This window comes from Desmodus rotundus, chromosome 1 (assembly GCF_022682495.2).
Source record: "Desmodus rotundus isolate HL8 chromosome 1, HLdesRot8A.1, whole genome shotgun sequence".
NCBI classification, from domain to species: Eukaryota; Metazoa; Chordata; class Mammalia; order Chiroptera; family Phyllostomidae; genus Desmodus; species Desmodus rotundus.
Window position 1 is genome coordinate 168,781,551 of NC_071387.1, and position 22,247 is coordinate 168,803,797.

General features: G+C 41.1%; 1 protein-coding gene across 1 annotated transcript in view; it reads left to right on the top strand.

Annotated features, from left to right (window-relative positions):
* Positions 1-46: 46 nt before the first annotated feature.
* The window catches only part of MRPS27 (mitochondrial ribosomal protein S27), an 81,774-nt gene continuing 59,573 nt past the window's right edge, over positions 47-22,247 (top strand). Inside the window, exons 1-4 of the mRNA XM_024578545.3 lie at positions 47-164; positions 3,325-3,402; positions 20,157-20,227; positions 22,114-22,172. Of these exons, the coding sequence (XP_024434313.2) occupies positions 92-164; positions 3,325-3,402; positions 20,157-20,227; positions 22,114-22,172 (281 nt within the window). The 5' untranslated portion in view covers positions 47-91. The remainder of the gene's footprint in view (positions 165-3,324; positions 3,403-20,156; positions 20,228-22,113; positions 22,173-22,247) is intronic.

Sequence of the window (22,247 nt, forward strand, 5' to 3'; positions counted from 1 at the left end):
CCGGGGGGGCGGAGACCCAGCCCGACTGGAACGCCACCTCTTCCTCTGCCCGCACCCCCCTGGACCGGCGTTCTCCTTGGTCTGCTCCAAGATGGCGGCCCCCATGGTGCGGCGCGGGATCCTGCTGGCGGGGAAAGTGCGTCTGTCTCGTCTCTTTCTGGCAGGTTGGTGGCTGGCTGCTGCCTTTGTGGAGCTGCTTCATTAGATCCCTGAAAACTCTGTCCCTTGAGTGAAGGGGGCGATGGGCTTTCAAAAGGAGAGGAGATACTTCGGGGATCTAGTTGCTAGAGAAAACACTTGGGGTGTTTGATAACACACTAAGGGGAGATAAGGTCTCTGACCCATCTCTTTTTGTAAAGTAATAGTGCCTGCCCATCCTAAAGGTATAAAGTGTGGAGAAAGTCCAGGCCTGGGCGTTTTTGCGTATGATTTGTGTTAGGGTTATTGTCTTTTTCCGACCCTGAAAAGCTCAAATGGGGCTATGAAAATTTTCTCCCTCCGGAGGTTTCCTTGGAGAGGCGTCCAAAGCGTTCTCCTTCCTCCCCACTTAACAGTTGGCCAGAACCCCTGGTCTTCACTTGGTGGAAGAATTTTTCATTGTAGTAATCTCATTGTACCTGATGACCTTGGACACAATTTTTTACCTTCCTTTGCTACAGTTTTCTACCTATAGACAAGGAATGCTAATAGTTACTTCTAAAGTACTTTGATTATCTCAGTGAATGGCAGCCTACTCAAACTTGTTTAATGATCTGCTGATAAAGACATTGGACAAAAAGTTTTCACATTTCCAGAAGCTAAATCCTGACAAGTGTATGTGATTATTTGATTAAAATGCGATAATCACAGTTGATATTTCCAATGCCTATTACTCTTTTTTCCAACATACTTCCTGTAGCCCCTACAAAAAAGCAACACATACCCTCTGGCTGACACTTTTTTAGGAACAGCCATTAAACATCAAATGAAATCACAGAGCTGGCCACCAGAAGTGTTCTGAGGATTAACTGATTGACCTAGCTGGTGAAAATATTTAATGCCACATGTTAGGTAAAGTGGTATGCACAGTACCTGGCACCTCAGTAAGAATTAGCTGTTGTAGCTATTTACAAGCATGTTTAGTTATGGTTGTTGGTAAATGTTTCGATTTAAACAAGACCTCAGATTGTCTATTAGGGAGGATATTGTGGTTGCTTAGAATGTTGGGGACAATCATTCTAACAAGGGAATGGAGATTAGGTAAGAGTGAATTGAGAGAATTCCCAGTTCGCATTTTGGTCTTAGGTTGAACTGGTGAACTTGTGGTAGGTTATATACCTGTGCTATTCCATTGTAGTAGCTACTAGCTGTATATGGCTATTGAAAGTAGTGAAAATTAAATGGAATTTAAAGTTCAGTTTCTTAGTCACACTGTCTACATTTTAAGTGCTCAGTAGACACCTGGGGCTAGTTGCTACTTTGTTGGGTGGCTCAGAATTGAACATTTCCATCGTTATATCAATAGAAAGGTATATTGAACAAGCACAGGGTTAGACCATAGGTGAAAGGAGTCTTGCAATTAGGAAATGAAGGCTGTAAGGCAATTAATATAAATAAGTAGGATAGTGCATTGTGGACCACCCAGGATTTTAAAATGCTGATAAGGAGCTTGACTTTAAGTCATCAAAACATCTTGAGGAAAGAGAAGAAAAATAGTCTACTTTGTGCAAACTCAGGACAAATCAATATCTGAAACACTTTGGTGCTTCTATTGATTTTCCGTAATTACATCATAGCAAAAGGAAAATTTATTGAGATGAACCAAAAAATGACTTCACGATATGAAGAGGCTAGAGGAAGGAAACTTATTGGGCACCTACTACACAGGGGATGTTAGGCTAAGCACTTAATACCGCGTATGCATTCATTTAAATTATGGTACAAGGTAGACATTATTTCCTCATTTTACATATGGGGAAAGAGGCTCAAGACCTGGTGTAACTTGCCCACATTTTCATAGCATTTATCAGCAAGGCTAGGATTCAGACTTCGACTTTGTGACTCTCAAGTCCATCTGAGTCCACAATCACACTGCTTCCCTTTGGAATGTCTGGGTTGTATGCAACTTCATGTTTATATTTTCAGAAACTGCCAAACTTTTCCAAAGTGGCTGCACTATTTTACATTTTCACCTGAAATGTGTGAAGGTTCCAGTTTCTCTACATTTATATCAGTGACTGTTATTATCTGATTATAGTCATCCTAGTGGGTGTGAAGTAGCATTTCAATGTATTTGGCATTTCCCTAATGGCAAATGATACTAAACATCTTTCCATGTACTTGCTGGTCATTTGTATGTATGTGTATGTTTGTGCGTGTGCATACTTTTTTTTTTAGGAACAGTTGCTCAAATCCTTTGTCCATTTTCATTTGGATTATTTGTCTTTTTAAATTTTGAGTAGGAAGAGCCCTGGCTCGTGTGGCTCAGTGGATTGAGCGCTGGCCTGCAAACCAAAGGGCCGCTGGTTCTATTCCCAGTCAGGGCACATACCTGGGTTGCAGGCCGGGTCCGCAGTTGGGGGCACCCAAGCGGCAACCACACATTGATTTTTCTCTCCCTCTTTCGCCTTCCCTTCCCCTATTTCTAAAAATAAATAAATAAAATCTTTTAAAAAATAATACATTTTGAGTAGGAAGACTTATTTATAAGTTTAGAATACAAGTCCCTTATCAGATAATTATTTGCAAATGTTTTCTCTTATTCTATGAGTTTCCCTTTCACTTTCTGGATAGTGTCCTTTGAAGCACAAAAGTTTTTAATTTTGATTAAGTGGCCATTTATTCTTTCTCATTCATTCTTTGAACGCATGTTTATTGAGCACTGTCATATGCCAATCATTGTGCCAGGGGCTGGTAATGCAGCTGTGCCATCTTGTGAGTTACGTCAAATTTGGCATATTGGGTTTCCTTTATTTACCCCTCTGGTGCTGGTTTACTAGGTAAGATATTGCCGTTCGCTTTATGTGAAATACGGGTAAACATGCTGGTCCAAGTCAGATGGAAATGTTTTGAGAACCAACCAATGACTATGAAACATTCAATTAATGAGTTAAGCAACAGTTCAGCCAGATTTCCAGTTTTCTGCATCTTCTTGTTAGAGGATGAATGAAATGCATCATGTCAGGAGTTGAATTGTTAACTGTGCAATGTTGGTTTCAGTATCATGTTAGAATTTTAAATAATTTAGTAAACTGAACGTATTACAATGATATTTTTAATAAAACAGATATATAAGCTGAGCCTGTTGTGAAACTGTGCATGTTGAAATATTGTCCTTTTCCTCAGGCAAAAGATGCCTGCTTTCTGCAGCCTATGTAGACAGCCACAAATGGGAAGCAAGAGAGAAAGAAGATTGTCACCTCGGTAGGTACCTGCATGTCATTTTCAGCCACGCCATATGTCCATGATCATATAGTCACATATTCATATGGTGCTTTTATGATAATCCAATTCAGATAAGTACTCTTTAGGTCTTAAAAAGAATTAGACTTTTGTTTCACATATGGCAGAATCATTTTTTCCTCTCCTTCTAGGGGTTTTTTCTGTTGGTTTTTTTTTTGCCTTGATGAGTAGTCTTCCTAAATTTTGTAAACAATTCTTTCTTTTTTCTGTTTCTATTGTATAGTCAAGTTAGTTACCCTGCAGCCTGTTTCTGTTTTACATTATCTGTGAACAAAAATATAGTTTATACTTTTATCTTTTTTTATTGTCATTCCTTAACTTGTCTTCAGAAAGCGTTTTGATTCTCCTCCTTTTCATTGCCAGGTGATAGGTAGATTTGAAAGCAGTGCTATAATCTCATATAAACCATTTAAGAAAAATAGTTGGCTAACATCTCATGCAGTAGGCTACTAATTATAGGCCCCTGTTCCTTATATTACATGGTTAGCAGCCATTCTTTTATAAACTACAAAGGCCTAAAAGAAATCACTGACCCTATGAATATTTTATAGAAATATACATGCTACATATATGTAATATTATTTTTTAAAGATTTTTTGTTGTTATTCTATTATAGTAGTCCCAATTTTTCCCCTTTGTCCTGCTCCACCCATCCCACCCCCACTCCCACAGTCAATTCCCACAATGTTATCCATGTCCACGGGTCATTCAAATATGTTCTTTAACTAGTCCCTTCCCCTTCTTTCCACTATTATCCTCTTCCCCCCATGTAATATTACTTTATATACATAACGTCATTTTGATAAAGTCAGACAATTTGTGACAGTTTTATGGGAATAATGTAGTTTTTGGACCAGTTCCAGTGTTGATCAATATTTTCCCCCAAATTTCTTTCTCTGCATTTTTCGGGCTTATGTTAAATAAGAAGAAAGTCCCCCTGTATTTATCAATTCTTCCAATAACTCCGGGGTGGAGGAGCGGGATTCTGTTACAGCTACCTGTAACGGCTACCTTTGGAGAGGCGGGGTGGGGTGGGGTGTTCCAAGAACTCATCATTTTCTCCCCAACTGTGTGATTGCAAGAGCACATTAAAGTGGGTTTGCGAGACCTGGAATTGGCTGTGTGGGCAGGGCCCGGCCAAAACAGCTGCAGAGAGTGTGAGGATTAGTAACTGCACGTTTGCACTGATGATGTAGAATCACTGCGAACAGCAGATAGAAGTGCAGATGAATACAGATACGGTGTGCTGGCAAAATCAAGTACCATTTGCTTTATCATGACGTTATCATAAGTGACACAGTTATATTCACAAAATGGTCAACAACTCTTGGTAAAGTTCTGAACGAATCAAAGTGCTGTCTTCCCTTCTTTCCTCAGTTTACCTAGTACTCGCATTTATGGAAAATTCACCCCGGCCAGAGTACTTTGTTTTTATATGTAAAATTGAGTTAGTTTTATTAATTACAAACAGGTATCCTTTTAATAGTGTGAATGTCTGCCATGTCATACATGGCTTGGTATGTGGACCAAATATTTTTAACTTTTTACTTGGAAATAATTTGAAATTTACAAAAAAGCATGAGAATAATACAAAGAGCATCTTATACCCTTAGCCCAGATTTATGATTCGTCACCATTTGACCCATTTCTTTTTGCTTTCTCATTCTCTGTATGTGCACATTTTTTTTAACCATTTAAGTTTTTTGCGTATATTATAGGCCTTTATCCTGAATGCTTTAGTATGTATTATCTGACATTTTTTTTACAGAAGCCAGTCCCTTTTTTTTAACAGGATAGTCTTCTTTTTGGGTTTGTCTGAAATATCCTCATGATTAGATTCAAGAAGTGCTTTCCCAGTCAGAATATTGTCAGTGACATTTTGTCCTTCTCGAGGCACCTCTAGAGACACCTGTTGTCCATCTGCCTTCACTGGTGGTGTTAACCTTGATCACCCAGTCAAGTGTGTCTGATTTCCCCACTGGAGAGTTGCTATTTTTCTCCTTGTGACTGAGAGACATTCTGTGGGAAGATATTTTAATATGCAAATATCCTGTTTATCAAAACCTTCCCCGTAGATTTAGCATCCGTTAAAGCATCTTGCCTGAATCAGTCTTTACTACGACAGTTGCAAAATAATGGTTTTCCAACTCCGTTAATACGTCCACATTTACTAGTTAGGACACAGTATTTTACTATAAGCACGAACCCTCCCTTTTATCCCATTTCTTTGAACTATATTTATCTGTTCATTATTGTTATGGTCTTCTGGATTGTGGATTTTCCTTGTTTTGGGTTTTTTTTTTTATGATTCATTATCATCCTTAATTATTTGGGTGATGAAGTTATCCCATATTTGGCTAGTAGGAGCCCTTTCAAGCCAACTCTCAATGTTCCAGGCTTATCTTGTACCTTTCCTGCTCTAGCCCTGGAATTAACTATTTCTCCAAGGAGTCCTAGTTCCTTTCAGTAGGGAATGGTATTAGAAGTCACGGTATACTAGATGTGCTCTTGTCACTGTGAGGTTTTTGCTTCTTGGCCCATTCAGTGGACAGAGCCAGGAAAATATGTATCCATATACACACAGATAGATGTGCACATCCATGCATATGTGCATGTGTATACCTCACAAATAACAAGTTCGTGCAGAAACCTCAGAGTCCAGTGCATCCCCACGGGTTCTTCCTTGCCCTGCCCTAGTCCGTATTTGTGTCTCCTTTCCATACTGAAAACTGGCTCCCAGCAGGGACGATGTTTTGATGTGTTGGACAGTCTCGGCCCTGCAGGTTACCTAATTTTCCTTTCTTCTGCCCATTAAGTGCCAGTAATGCCCTGCTGTCACTCCGACAGTCAAAAAATACCCCCGTATGTTCTCAAATGCCCTCCAGGGCCAGTAATACTCCTTTTGGAAACATTTTTGTAGTGATGAAACCAACATGGGCTCAGTTATATTGCAAAGCTTGTTACATACAAATTAAAAGGAAAGTGCTATGGAAGTACAGAGGAGAGAGTGAAGAATTTCAGGTAAGTTGTTGTTAACACTGTCTTAGGTGCGAAGGGAAGATTAGTAAATGATACCGTTATATTTGGCACCTTGGATGGGGTATAGTCAGCTGCCTTTTATTCTGGGACCAATCTAGGGGAACGTTCTCATGGATTCCTGAATAAGTAAAAGCTGTTTGCCAAAGAATGAGCATAATAATCTGCAACAAATTAAGTATATTGGGGTAATCATCTCCCTGTCTGTTAAGATTAGCATGCTTGGAAAAGAAGTACCAGCTACCATTTATTGAATACTACCTGATCTAGAATACCCTTTATACGCCCTGAATCCTTACCCAGTCAGAATAAAGTTTCCCCCACCCTCTATTCTCACAACACTTGGTTATGCAGTGTGATGTGGTGAAGAGTCTGCCTCTGGGGGACCGACATCTAGGTGTGAACGCCAGCTCTGCCAGTCTTCCAAAATTCTGTCACTTAACCTCTGTTCCTTTACCTATAAATTAGGGATGATGGTAATACCTTCCTCAGCTAACAATACGCTGACGTACAGCAGGTGCTTCAGAAATAGGTGGAAAGAACAAGCCCTAGTCCCTTGATTTTACCTCTATATAAAACGTAGGGGTGAATAAGGTTTTGAAATTCAAACTGGTTGGAAGGAAAAGAGGCTATTTGAGACTTGTTTTTCCCTTACTGTGTGATTAAAACACATATTCGCTTGTACATGCTATTACTACATGTTTTCCCTAAGACATATTTGAGTGTTTGGGTTGGGATATTGGCCCTAAGAAGTGAGGGCAGCGCGGCCAGGCGGAGCGTGGTCGGGGCTGATGCGGCCTGCGGAAGATCGGGCAGTAGGTGGCAGTGCGGCCTCTTCGGAGACCACCGTGCAGCCTGTGCAACACCCGTTTGGTCCGAGCCTTTTCCCCGCAGCCTGCAGTAGCCTTTCGGAAGACTCCTTGTGCGTGTGCTCGGAGGGCAGCCAGCCCTCAAGCATGTGGAGTGCTGTGATTGGGCGCGGTGATCTGGTACGGCCGCTCATTGGGGGAGGGAGGAGGGACGATGTGAAGCTTTCACTCCACGCGTCCCCATTGGAGGGCATTGGGTGGAGTGGAGCGCGGTGGGTCTGGGTCTGCATTTTCCATTGGCTTGAGTGATTTCCTCCATGCCGAATTCTGTGGAACAGACGTTCTGGGTTCTCCCAGGTAGGTATGCAGCTATGGTGCCTCCACTCTTGAGACTCATCAGAGCCTTCAGGGAGAGCTGATGGGGATCTGTCCAGCTCACAGTATGAGGGTAGTTTATTACCAAGGAGATCTTGATTAGCACCAGGAGTTCTGTTTACTGTAGGGTATCTGCAGTGCAGTCTAGGGGGCAAACAGGCCATGAATGCAATGCAGGTCCTCAGATAAAAATCAAAAGACAGCGTCTGTTAACTGCTGGTTGTGTGCTAGTTCTGTGTAAAGCATTTCACGCGCATCATTCCATTTAATGCTCAACAGCCAGCAAAGACAGCTGCTGCTCTTCCCCTTCAGAGATGAAATGCCACATTCAGACATTTGCTTGGGGCCATACTATATTCTATTGCCTTTCCACTCAAAAATCCCTTTCCCAGTGATTGCTGTAGTACCTGCAGTTCTACCAAAGAGCCCTTCCCTTGCATCAAAGCTGTGGATTTCTTGCTTTAAAAACAAAACAAAACATACCTTTTGATTGCAGTGTAATATATACTGAAGAGTGCACAAATCATAATACATGGATTGATAAGTTATCGCAAAGTGAACAAACCCATGTAGGATAGAACATTCATCCCTAACAACCCCAGAAGCCCTAATTGCAGCCCTCATTCTCCTCTTCAAAGGCAACCGTTATCCTGACTTACAACACCATAGGCTAATGTTTTCATGTTTTGGTGGCAAATCTGAAACATACAAAAGTGGAGTGGTACAGGGAATCCCCTTTACTCATCACCTGGCTTCAACAGTTCTCAGCCATGGCCCATCTGTACTTCCTCTCCACTTTTCATTCCCCGGTCCTGAGCCTTTGGGTCATTTTGGCAAATCACAGGTAGCATGTCATTTCAGCCATAAGTAATTTATTATATTCTAATTAATTTATTTTTGTATACCTCTAAAAGATTAGGTTATTTTAATACCATCATCACACCTAAAATATTAATAATTGTTTAAATATGAAATATCCAGTCAATGTTCACATTTCCCTGATACTGCCATAAATTGTTTGATCAAATCAGGTTGCACATAAGGTCTACACGGTACAATTGGTTATGTTGTTGACCCCTCCCTTCTCTTGCCTCTTTTAAAGTCTTTTTTTTTTTTAATAGAAATATACAGAAGTAGAAAGAGTAGTATAATGAGCCCCAGGTACTGTCTCCCAGCTTTAGCAGTTATCAATTCCCTGCCAGTCTTACAACCAAACACAGGTCTGGCTGCCTGCCCTACAAAAGCCAGTACTCGAGAGGCAGGTGCTGATGTAAAGGAAAGTGGTTTGTTTGCAGATGCTGGCCATCTGGAAGGTGGGAGACTCAAGTCTCAAAGCCCATCTCCTGGAAGATGGGAGCTCATGTCACAAAGTCCATCTTCACCTCTCATTGGAGGCTGTGGATTTTTTATGAGGAGGGAGAGGAGAACAGAACAAAGAGGTTGGGGGGCGGGGGGGTTGAAGAGTTCTCTACGTGCAGACGAGCACAGTGCATTCCCATAAGGCAAGTGATGGTCCGGCGTGCGTCAGCCTAGTTTAGTCATCCGGACTCCACGTCATCCTGGATCCCTGATTAAAGGTCAGCAAATTTCCCAGAGCTGGGATGCTTGAAGATGGGAGTTTATATCTTTTGCAACTAGTTCCTAGGATTCTTATACAAACATTGCTGTTCGTCTACAGGCCACATACTAGTCAGAGTCAGCACTTACAGAAACAATGTCAAAAGCATTGGGGGGGGCGGTTTACAGTTTCCCACTGTTACAATTTTCCTGTTACAGTCTTGTTTCATCAATTCCCTACCCTATCACCAGATTACTTTTTAACGAATCCTTGTTACCAGATCATTTTATATTTATTTTGATATGTACCTCTAAAAGATACAGGTTTTTATATGTAACTATATTTTGCACACACAATTTTTATAGTTTTATAGTTTTTTATAACTATAAAAATAACTATAACACCATTCTCATATCTAAAAATTACTAATCCCTTAACATCATTATATATTACATTAATGTTCACATTTCCCCCAAATATCTTATAAATTTCTTTTTAATTTATAGTTTGTTGAATGGATCCAGATAAGGTCCATGTTTGTAATGTGTTGAAAAGTCTCTTAAGTATCTTTTAATCTGTAGGTTTTCCTCTTTCTTGCAATTTACTTGTTGAATAAAACCAGGCCTTTTGTTTTATATAGATTCCCACGTTCTGAATTTGCTGGTTTATCCTTACGGTGGTTTTAACGTGTTCTTCTACCTTCCATATGCCCTATAAAACTGTCAGAGAAGGAAGCTTGATCAAATTCAAGGTCTTTCTGTTTCTGTTTTTCTTTTGGCGTGAGTACTTCGTCAGCGTTGTTTGCTTTTGTCAGGAGACACACAGCACTTGGTTGCCCCGTATGTTAAGGGTCATTCCTGATCGCTGCTTAGATCCGTTATTTCACTGGGAACTGCACAAGGCTGCTGTTCTAATTCTACCATGCCTTCCTCATTTATCACCCAGAAAATGTTTGTAAAAGAATTTCCTTTTATCATCAGCTTAGTTATCCTGAGATTCACTTTGTATGGAAGAGACGGTTTTCAGTAATGAGTTGAAAACTGCCCTTACTGTACTCCAAAGACGATCGATAAGGTTTTGTTTTTTGTTGTTTTTTTAAATATCATCATGAATTCATGGATTTAAGTACCCCACTCATTTTAATCCACTGAGGTCTGTCTATAGAAACCTAGGAGTTCTTGGGCTTTCCAACTCAAGTCAGATGATTTCAGTTTTAGACTGTTTCTGTACTGGCTTCCCTTTGGTTAAAATAAACACTGAATTAAAGCATTGCCTCTAAATTCAACTAGGCAGATCTGTTGCGGGGGTACAGGGTGAAAGTTATTAGCATTAGCCAGTTAGCAACTGTTTATTTTCATACTAGGATCCACAGTGAATAGGGTTTAGGAGAAAACAGATTTGGGGAACTGGGTATGGTTCAGGTAGATGGACAGGCCTGATGGGGAAGCTCTCTAGGTTCTATGGGAGGAAGTCTGCTTGGGTCACCCTGCTTACTGAATTGGATTCCTGAGCCCTACTGACCTAAATATTTTATTTCTGATTTTTCAGTTTATAAGTAATCATAAAGTAAGGGACATCTTTGGTTTTCGGTTACTTTTTGTGTGTGTGTGTTTTTATTTTTTTTAATAGAATGTTTATTTAAAAAGCCACAGAGGTAGAATAAGTGAGTTATAGAAGGAATGGGCTCAGGAAACAAGTCACAGAGGCAAAAGAAGGGCCCTTGGAGCTGAGGAAAGAAAAAGAGAGACAAGGAAAATGCACCTGGGGAGAAGCGGTGGGGAAAGGCGTTGGCATGCTCCATCGAGATCAGTTCATTTATTCTAAGAGCTCCCTTTCCGAATCCGAAGTGGAGCGTACCGTTGACACGTTTGCACTCAGTTTGAGACTGAGCACTGTGGTCCTGTCTTACTGACACGTCCTCCTTCAGCCGAGGCTTGTTTTGCTGTCATCAATCCTGCTCTCGAAGCCCGGTGAGGATTTTGTGAAGCCTGCCTTCCCAACTTTGGCAGTTCCGTGTTTGCAGCTCCCTGACGTCTATTCATTTTCCAGGTTTCATATTTGCCATCTGCTGGCTGCTCTGGAGATGGCCTCACCAGGCACATCATCCTCCTTTGGCTCATTTCCTACGTGTGTGAATGTGCAGAGCTTGCCTTCACATTTGTCCTTTACCGGAACTATTTGTTTTAAAGTTTCTGGTGACATAGAGAGAGACAAATAGAAGTTAATCTAAATATCTATATTTTAAAAGGTTCTTAAGTTAGCTTTTTCTCCTTCCTTCTGTTACTTCTATACATTTTACATGTTGTCTGTCCTTGTGTTTCTTTTTAAACGTGGGAGACAAAACCACAGTTTCAGCCTGTGTTCCAGATCACTTCTTTTAGGGAGTGCAATAATGTGTCTGGTTCTTTCTTACATGAATTAGATTGGTGCACAGACGCTCCTGAGCCCAGAAAGAGCTTACTGTTGACCAAATGGATTACAGTGATGTACGGTTACATAGGAATCATGGAAAGCTGAAACCACCCAGTAGCTTCTCACCTGAAGTTCCCAGGATGCAATACAGGGTTCATCTTTGCTTTAATGAACTTCCTCATTACAGCTTTGACCTAGACACCACCTTCTTTTGTAAGAGGCTCTTTCCCAGCACTTCTCTACTACAGATTTTCTGGTCATTTAGGACATTGCCTTCCCCCCCGCCCTGCCCCCCGCCCCCGAGCATTTTATATACTTGGAAGCTGTGATGCTTTGGTGAACACCAGGTTGAAATGATCTTCCCAGAAAAATGAGTATTTTTATCACTATGTAATGACCCATATATGTATAAAAAAGTGCTTTTTCCCTTTACGTCTATTGTGTCTGAGACTAATGCAGCTATACCAGTATTCTTTTGGCCGCTGTTTGCCTCGTGTAGTTTTTGTACGTTTATTATCAACTCGTCTGTGTTCATGTGATTCATAGAGCTAGGTTTTCTATTTTAAGCAATCCGACGGTTGTCTTTTAACTAGAAAGTGTAGTCTGTTTACATTGCCGTAATTACTGGCATATTTGAATATACTTCTGTCATTTTTTGTGATTCTTCTTTCTTATGTTCTTTTGGATTGATTACCTGTGTTTTTGTTTTTTACATTTTTCCTCCTACTGGTCTAAAAATGATAGACCCACTTTCTACTCTGTTAGAATGGTAGATTCCACCATTTTAAATACACATCTTGCTCTGTGACTCTGACACACACATGTAACTTAAAATCCAGTGTTAATCACACTCTTGCGTCCTTTAGTCCAGTCACACATACCCCCCAACCATATGTTCTGCCTAATATTGAAGTTTTATCTTTTAAAATACACACTTACAAGACATTTTTTAAAAGATTTTATGTATTTATTTTAAGAGAAAGGGGAAGGGAGGGAGAAAGAGAGGGAGAGAAAAATCAGTGTGTGGTTGCCTCTCATGTGCCCTCTACGGGGGACCTGGCCCACAACCCAGGCATGTGCCTTGACTGGGAATCGAACTGGCGACCCTTTGGTTCACAGGCCAGCACTGAGCCCCACCAGCCAGAGCAAGACATTATTTTAAACAGTCAATTTTCCCTAGAATTTAAGCAATTTTATTTACCTACCATTCCTTCTAGCATCTCAAGTCTTCTTGAAATGATCATTTTCTTTCTTCTAAAAAAATACTACTTTCAAAAAATTCCTTTAGTAAGTGTGTGTTGCTAATAAATTCTCTCAATTCTTGTTTGTCTAAAAACATCTCATTTTCCCCATAATTTTAAAAGAGAAGATTACTAGATTTGTTAATCTATGAGAGTATTTATTCCCAGCATATTATTCTACTGGCTTCTGTTGTTCCTACTGAGAAAACACCCATTGGTGTAGTTGTTTTTCCTTTGTAAGTAGTTTATCTTTTTCTTCTGGCTACTTTTAAAATCCCCTTATTTTTCATGATGTGAATCATGTGTATCACGATGTGGGTATAATTTTACTTAAGTGACCTGAGATTTTATGTTTCCTGGATCTGAAAACTTATATCTTTCGTCAGTCCTAAAATTTATGTAGCTATTATTATGTACCACTTGTCCCCATTCTCCGTGTTTAACTTCTTACAGAAATTCAAGTAAGGGTAATTTAGGCCTTCTTCTATGTTCTATTCCTCTTTTATACTCTTCCTCTTGATCTGTCTTTGCTGCACTGGGTGTAATTTCTTTTCATTCACTGACTCTCACCTCACCTGAGTCTAACCTGTTCTTTAATTTACCGATCAAGTTTCTATTTATTTATTTATTTGCAGAATTCTGAGGTTTTATTAACACAGATACAATGTGCGTACAATCTGTCTATTCACTTTCCTTGCTGCGCAGCCTGGCATTGGGATTGGTGCCTCTGATGGCCAGCTGGGCTGCTCCGTCCACAGTGGCTCTGGTTCTTTGAGGAGACGTTGTGAGCAGTCCCAGCACAGCAAGATTAGTTGCGCAGCAGCAGCAGCACTTCAGGCTCCTTGACGCTGTGGACCAGGGACTCCCAAAGCCACTGGGCAACGTGTGCTTTGTTTTCTTGTTGCTCCCACAGCCAACGCTGGGCGTCAGGGTCTGGCCCTTGAATCTTCCGCACACCCTATGTCAGTGCCTCTGGGTTTCCGCCAGTTCTGCTTAATTTTGACATACCGGTCTGACTGGTGCAGGATGAACTTCTTGGTCCTCCTTTTGATGATCTTGGGTTTCACCAGGGGTCCGACGGCCGCCATGGTGCCGAGGAAGAGATGGCTGCCACCTCTGTAGGCAGCATGAAGGAAGTCTGTTTATTTTTTACAGCTTTATTGTAGTCTTTACAGAAAGTAAACCGCACACATTTAAAGTATACAATTTGTTAAGCTTTGACATGTGTACATTTGTATATGCCCATGAGATTATCACGCAATCAAAATGAGCACAGGTGCCCCTGCCACCCCCAGGTTTTCTCGCACACCTCTAATCCTCTCCTGCCCACCCTCCCAAAGTCCCAGGCACCCGCTGATGTGCTCTGTCGTTATAGATTAGTTTGCATTTTGTATAATTTTATGCAATAAAATCACCTCCTTAAACCACTTTCAACAAAATTCTCAGGTTGGTGTACCTTACATCACACAGGAAGTGTGAATTAGGGCCTCAGAGGTGTGAGCGCTGACTCTGTCGTGTGGAATCCTCAGGGGCAGCGTCCCTGCTGTTGATCTTCTCAGGGTGCATTATTTTCTAGCTAATTCACCTGTCACTGCAAGTGCAGCCCTAGCTGGTCCTGGCTTTACCTGAGGGTCTCTGAAACAGTTTGTGGTCTTGCAGAGTCCTTGGTTTTACCCTCTGTCCCCTGTAAGCCGCCAAACCAAAGCTCTGTGTCACTGGGGACCTGCGGTGCTCTCAGGTGACCGCCACTGCCACCACTGCTCCCTTGCACATTCGCGGTCTGCGCTCCCCTCTTGCCTTTGGCCTCTGACAATTACATCTCCCTTTGTGAAAGCGCAGATAAATATTTTTTTAGTAACAGCTTTGTTGAGATTTATTCACATACCATAAAATACACCCTTTAACACGTACAACTTAATGGTTTTAGTACATTCACAGAGCTGTGCAACCAAGCTCAGCCATATTTGAAAGAAACTTTAGAAATATTTAAGTGTTTTTATAGGAGGAGGAATGTTTTAAAGAATATTTAGTTCCACCTTATTCAGAAACAAAATTCCATTTAGTATATTCTTCAAGCTTAGGAGGAATATCCAAGATTTATTTTGCGTTCCCTCCATGGCGTTTTTCAAACGTAATCCCCTCTAGTCTGCAGATTGTGAGCAGTCGCCTTCACAGTCTCCTGGGCTGTGTTTAAACATTTGGATTCCTCTGGTCTTACCTCAAACCTGCAGAGTTAGAATTGCCCTCTGGGCGTGAGGTGAGGAATCTGGAGTTTTGAAGCCCTTCGGATGATTCAGATCCTCAACCAGGTTTGTGACCCATCACAGCCCTATCTTTGAAATAGTGTGGAGTGCTCAACATGTATGTCCTTAGATCGTCAGTGGTATTGTTGTCTCCAAACGAGAAGGGCATTTTGCACTAGTTTGCACGTCATTTTCTGGACATAATCTACATTATCTGTACAGCTTTTATGTTTTGTTAAATGAAGAATTTTTCAGATCCGTTTTCCGTATAGTGTTTGTTATGTGTACCCCAGAGGAGCTGAATGACAGGCAGGAAAGCATCTTTTGTAGCACATCCCTTTGAACGGAACCTGGGCATCTGCTCGCCCCTCAGTGAAACGCCAAGTGTGATTTTGACTGTTGAGGCCCACAGTCCAGAAGCCTGTGGCGCTGGCCCTCTGCGGGCGCGGCTGCCCCAGCTTTCCTGGCCGGCCCTGCTCCATGCAGTTTTCTGCCTCATTCATCACGCCAACACTATCATCCGAGGTGATTGGTCACATGTTATATTTAGCAGCAAACCTTCCTCTGACTGGTAATATGCAAATGTTACTCATCAGGTGCTGAGCCTGCAGCTGTTGCCCTTTTTGAGGCCCCAGCCGATTTCACTTGGCTGAAGATGTCTTGGTGTGAAGGATCAGAATGGAATCTTGAGTTACCACTCTACAGAAACCACTCTAATCCAATGTTTAAGTGTACGTCGTGCCCTCCGTGAAACCCACAAGGAAATGGAGGCCGTTTTAATTAGGCCAGTAGATCCTGATCCATGTTTTTTGAAGTTAGAGTTTAGATTTGGGGTAAGGGTACCTATTTTTTTATAATGCCTATCATCTCAACACCAGGGCCTCCATTGTGAAGGGATTACAAAGATTTGGTGTCGTGGGAGTGCTGTTTAATGTGCCGTGAGCAAATAGATGTAACAGTATTAATTTGCCTTCGTGTGAAGGGGTTTTAGGGACATCTTTGCATGTTCGTGTGGCAGTGGGTGTGGGGGGAGCTGTCTTTACCACTCTTTAATCACCTGGTGTTAATGCCTTTAAAATAGTCGTAAGAAAAGCTAATTACTTTTATATCATATTAAGTTTTAGGGATTTCGCAAAGTTGCTTTCCCCTAGTAGCTACTGAATTGCTGAGATCATTACCTCCAGGAAAGGAGAGGAAGAAACGGCTAAATACACTGCAGTGGGGCTTCAGCAAATACTTGTCCATTGATTACCTCTGTCTCCTATTACTTGATGCTGGTTTCTTCCACTAGGGAGAAAAAACAATAACAACAGAAAAAATAGAACATAAAAAAACCCTTGGAAATCCACTTACTTCTTTTTCCATCCTCCCTCTCCTTTCCATTCTTTTCCCCCTCCCCCTTTCCCTTTCTTTCGTATATTCATTTCTTTAGGTATTTATTGAGTTCGTTTTTTTTAAAGATTTTATTTATTTCATTTTTAGACAAAGGGAAAGGAGGGAGAAAGTGAGGGAGGGAAACATCAATGTGTGGTTGCCTCTCGCATGCCCTGTACTGGGGACCTGGCCCACAACCCAGGTGTGTGCCCTGACTGGGAATCCATCTGGGGACCTTTTGGTTTACACGCCAGTGCTCAGTCGACTGAGCCACACCAGCCATGGCTGTTGAGTGCCTTTTATGGAACTGTTACAGACTGAGAATTTATCAGTGAATTGATTTCTTGCCTTCATGGATTTTACTTACAAGCATGAAAGAGAGAAATAAATAAATACATACATACATACATACATACATACAAACACAGACCAGCTTATAGGCATTTGCAAATCATAGGAAATATTTTGGATTTTATTGTAAGTGTGATAGTGTTACGGAAGAAACTCCCAGAAACTTGGTTCTTCTCGCCAGTACAGTAAAGAATTACAGGCCAGTGAGCCTACTAGCGTGCACATGAAGTTCATTAGCGCTAAGTTCTAATAGGAAAGCAAAGCAAGCGTGCTAGAGCAGGGGTGGCAAGAGTAGGGTGGCCAGAGGCTGGGTGGCCGGCACCCTGATGGCTAGGGGCCATGTGGCTAGAAGCCGGGTGGCCAAAAAGGGTAGCCAGGGTCCCCACCCCTGGCCAGAGGCTGGCTGGCCAGGGGTCCCCCGTGTGGCAAGAAAGCCACGAGGCCAAGAGAAAAGGCCAGGAGAGGAGGTCAAAAGAGTCATTTGATCTGAGGACTTACGTAGTTGGGGTGGGGGTGAAGAAGTTACATATTGATTGACGGATAAAGGTGGTGCCAGCTTTCCCAGGGAGCCGTGGCTGCCCAAACGTAGGTATGGGTGGGGGTCTGTTAGCCTGAATCCTTATCTTTCTCTAGAGTCTATTTGTTCATTTTGCATACGTGATGGGAGGCAGGCAATTAACCAAAGCTGTTTTATAGGTTTTTTCTTTGGGCACTGTGGACTCCCTCCCCTGCTCCCTTCCAGGCCTTGGAATGAATACACAGTCTCAAGGTTTTCCTTTTTCCAGCCAGTGGGGGTGATACACAGACTTTCAGGGCTCCCACACACACACTATCATAGTTTCACTTGTTGTTCCAGATGCCTGGCAGCCTTATCAGACCAGGCTCAGGATGACTGGGTTATCGTGTGAGCTTTTGCTTCCAGCCTCCTGTATTAAGTTCTTTGTTAGATTGTAATGTTGAGGGCCCTGCCTTTATTCCCCTCTGGCCCCTCATTCCACCCTAACAACCGGAGGCTATTAGCTGGTTGAGAAAAGAGAATGACAGGATGTGATTTATCTTTTTTTTATAATACATTTTATTGATTATGCTATTACAGTTGCCCAATTTTCCCCCTTTGCCCCCTTCCACAAGGTACTCCCCATTCCCTCCAGCAATTCCCCCTTAATTCATGTCTATGGGTCATGCATGTTTTTTGGCTACTCCATTTCCTGTACTGTTCTTAACATCCTCCTGTGTATTTTTTTCTCTCTCTCTTTTTTTTATTGTTGTTCAAGTATAATTGTCTCTGTTTTCCCCCTACCACTCCCTCCCACCCAGCCATTCCCCACCTCCCATCCTCAATCCTATCCCCCTTTGGCTTTGTCCGTGTGTCCTTTATACATGTTCCCTGACAACCCTTACCATTTTTCCCTCCATTATCCCCTCCCACCCCCGCTCTGGTCCCTGTCAGTTTGTTCTTTATTTCCATGTCTCTGCTTATATTTTGTTTGCTTATTTGTTTTGTTGATTAGGTTCTGCTTATAGGTAAAATCATATGGTATTTATCTTTCACCACCTGGCTTATTTCACTTAGCATAATGCTCTCCAGAGGATGTGATTTATCTTTTAAAGGGCTATGTGAAGATTAAATTGTAAGTGTGGGGGTCATAGTTAGGGTGACTAGTCAGGAGGGGAGAGATGTTGGTGGTTTAGCAGTGGTAGTGGTGAGAAGTAATTATATTTCAAGTCTGGACCATAAAATTTGCTGACAGTTGGTTATAGAGTATGAAAAACAGTGGGGTCAAGAATAACACCCAGATCTTTGGCCTGAGTGAACCACTGAAGGTAGTGGTCATTTCCTGAGATGGGAAAGGCTCGGAGAAAAGCAGGTGCAGAGTGGAAGGATGGAGAATAAAGAGGACATGTAGTGTTTAGTTACCTACTAGACACTCAAATGGAGATGTTACCTTTGCAGTTGGAAATACATGCCTGGAGTTACAGGCAGGAGGCAGGGCAAACATGTAAGTGCGGAGTCAGTAATCTGGAGATGATGATTAAGGCTCTCAGAGTGTGTGGGGAAGAGAAGAGTCTACTGTTTAGACTTAGGGTAATCTAACATTTAGGACTCAAGAAGAGGCAGAGATCCTACAAAGGAACCCGAGAGAGAGAGAGGAGTATTTCACAAAGGTCAACCATATCAAATGCTCATGAGTAGCCAGGAAAAGAATTTACCACTGGATTTAACAATGGGGAGGGGGGCATTGGGATTAGTGGAGTGCTGGAAACCAAAACCTGATCTGAGAGAGTTCAAGTGAGAATGAACTAAGGAAGCAGTCACCGTTGAATCGGGTATGAGTCGAGTTGTCTTGCCACTGAGGGGGGCAGAGCACAGGAGAACTAGGGGGAGATATGATGTCAAGGGAGGTTTTTGTTTTTTGGTTTGTTTAATGAAGTTTATCCTTTGTAAAAAAAAAAAAAAAAGAAAGAAAGAAAGAAAAACAAGAACAAGAAGAAGGAAGATTATATGGGCCCAAATGCTAGTAGCCTGGCAGACTTGATGCTAGGAGAATGAAGTTCTCCTTTGACTATGTTTTACACTCAGAAATAAGGCACAAAATCAGGAGCTGAGAGTGAGAGTGAGGGGAGGGGGGAAAGAGAGTACTAGAAGTTAGAGAAGCAATGAAAAGGTGTGAAACAGTCAGTTTGGAAATTTATGTTGCCTAGGATTTCAAATAGTTTTAGACAGAGGTAACAGTCTAATCTCAGGAATACCGAGTATTCATGTGGAGGTTGTACTAAAAGAAACCACAGTAGGAGTAGTCCAGGCTGAGAATCACTAAGTATAGCCAGGGTGCCTTCTCTGATTTGCTCAGGGAAAGTATAAAAGTCATTTCATAAATTCCAATTTAAAATTTTTTGAATAGCTAATATATTTACCTGTTTCAAAGTGCAAAAGGAATTAACATGCAAACAGTGAAGAGTGCTCTTCCCTTGGCCTCTGGCCACGTACTCCTGTGAGTAGAGTCTGTCAGTAGTAACACTTTCTTGTGTCTCCTTCCAGAGACGCTTTATTGATACATTTTTAAAAAACTAAATATATGCTGGCATTTTAAACATTATCCTTACTGCAATTAAATAAATCAGCTTTAAATGTTACTAATATTTTTATCCTCTTTAATTTATACAAAAATAATTTCTAAAAAGAGCAAGAAAGTGCATCTGTTCTAATTCTCGTTCCAGACTGATGACAGCCATCTGGCAGGAGTTGTATCTGTTAGGTTTTCCATGGTAAACATGTATATGTAACAAGCTTCTTTTTTCCTCTTTGTCTTCACAGCTGATCTAGCATCTTTAATGGATAAGACATATGAGAGAAAGTTGCCTGTTAGTTCTTTAACAATAGCACGGGTAAGAAAACTTAAATATATGTATTTTCAAATAAGAAGGTGGAAGAAAACAAGAACTGTTCTTTATATAGAGGAGGCTATGCGAATAAAGAATATCTTTCATAGGAAATACTTTTCCAGAGTATGGTATGTTTTTGTAGTTACTAATAGATATTTTATGATGAAGTAGCAAATTTCTTTGACTGAAATAAAAGCTAATTTACCAGACTCTGCCATCAGTGATCATTGTTACATATCTGATTTATTTTGAGTTTTCCAGATATGGTATTCTGTCATATAATATCATGATTTTTTTTTCTTGGCTTATACACCCTTCAGATGAATAGTATTTATTTGCTAATATTGGGAGTTATTTTTGGTGGCTGAGAAAGTCTTTAAAAGAATGTATGTTAATGCAAAGCAATGGAATAGAGAATAACATTAGGCTAGGAAATCAGGAATGGTAATTGATAGTAACCGCTGCTGAACACCTTCTATGCCATCTGTTGTACTGGTTTCTTAACATACATTATCTCATATGTTAATTCTCACAGTGCTGTAGGTGATGAGCATTTTTATCTCCTTTTACATGCAAGACTCAGAATGATTGATAAATTTCTCAAGTTCACCAAGGTCCTAAGTGGAAAAATTGGGCTTCAAACCCAGGTCTCTATGACATTGATGTTCTCTTCCCTCAAATAATATCTGAGCTTGTCTTTATCATGAATTAACTTTGTGACATTGGGCAGTTGGGCCCCTCTCACTTTCCCCATTTCCAAAATGAGGACAATGGTAATCTCCCTTGCAGGGCTGATGCAACCCTAAAAAGAGATCTTAGTTGTGAAAGCTCTTTGTAGAAATTAATAGCACCATAAAATTCAGTGTTATTGTTAAATCTAGAAGAGGAAAAGGAAAGAAACTATTCTTTTTAGTCTAGGTTCTTTCCGGCTCTTGATATTCTCCCTTTAGTAGGGGAAGAGGTTAACTATGTCATAACTTAAATTTTATAGACTCATAATGTTCAGATTGAAGGGGAACGGAAAGACCACTGGTTCTTCCCTTACATAATGAATGAAGTCTCTGTTGTCATAATACCTGATACTTGTTTAGGCAGCACTGCAGAATTTAAAAAGCTTTCATATACATTTTCTCATTGGAGCCTCAGACCAGTGAGACAGGTGCCTTTATTCTGTTTGTGCGGATGGAGCAACTAACTTCCAGAGGGGCTCTGCCACCTGTCTGGGCCACACAGCGAGCAATCAGGAGAGCTCGTCCTCAACCTCGAGTGCCTGTGTTTGCACCATATTTTATCTGCCCTTTAATGAGATTTCTAAATCAAGTGAGCCTGAGGCATTTTTAGAAAGTCCCCCCTTTTTACTCTTCTCTCCCTCTTTATGAGGTTTTAATTCTATTCACCACATGCATTATCTTCTCACTCCATCTTTCTGGGTCTCTGCTTTAGGGTAGAATCTATCCTTGGACAGCCCTTTGTGTTTGCTTGTTTGGGTTAGAATTAAGGAGCACACTCACAGATTTTATGATTCAAAGGGAGACTTTGTTGGTTGACTGGTCCATAGCAGAACTTAAGTGAGAGTAAGAAAAATGGTTCCAAGATTGAGTTCCCTAATTTAGATTTTCATCTCTTGGGCCATATTTTTTAGCCATTAGAGTTTTTGACTTTTCGGATACATCTTTTCGTGACCAAAGTTGTTCTATACAAAGAAAAAGATAAACCCCTGGGTGTTTTTTGTTTGGATTAGCACAAAGGGGTCTCAGGGATGGAGTCACTCCATGTGAACCTTGCTCCAACAGAATGGGTGTTTTGTCTTTTTTAAGGTTATTATGTGAATTAGGCCCGATATATGGCATAATTTGTATTCAACCAAAGGTTTCTTTTTCGTCTTTCAGTTTGTGGACAACATTTCATCTCGAGAGGAGATAGACCATGCAGAGTATTACCTGTACAAGTAAGTTTGCCATTTCATCGGGCTGTGTGCGCTCCTATTTCACACCTCTTTTTAGCACAAACGGTGGCGTGTATT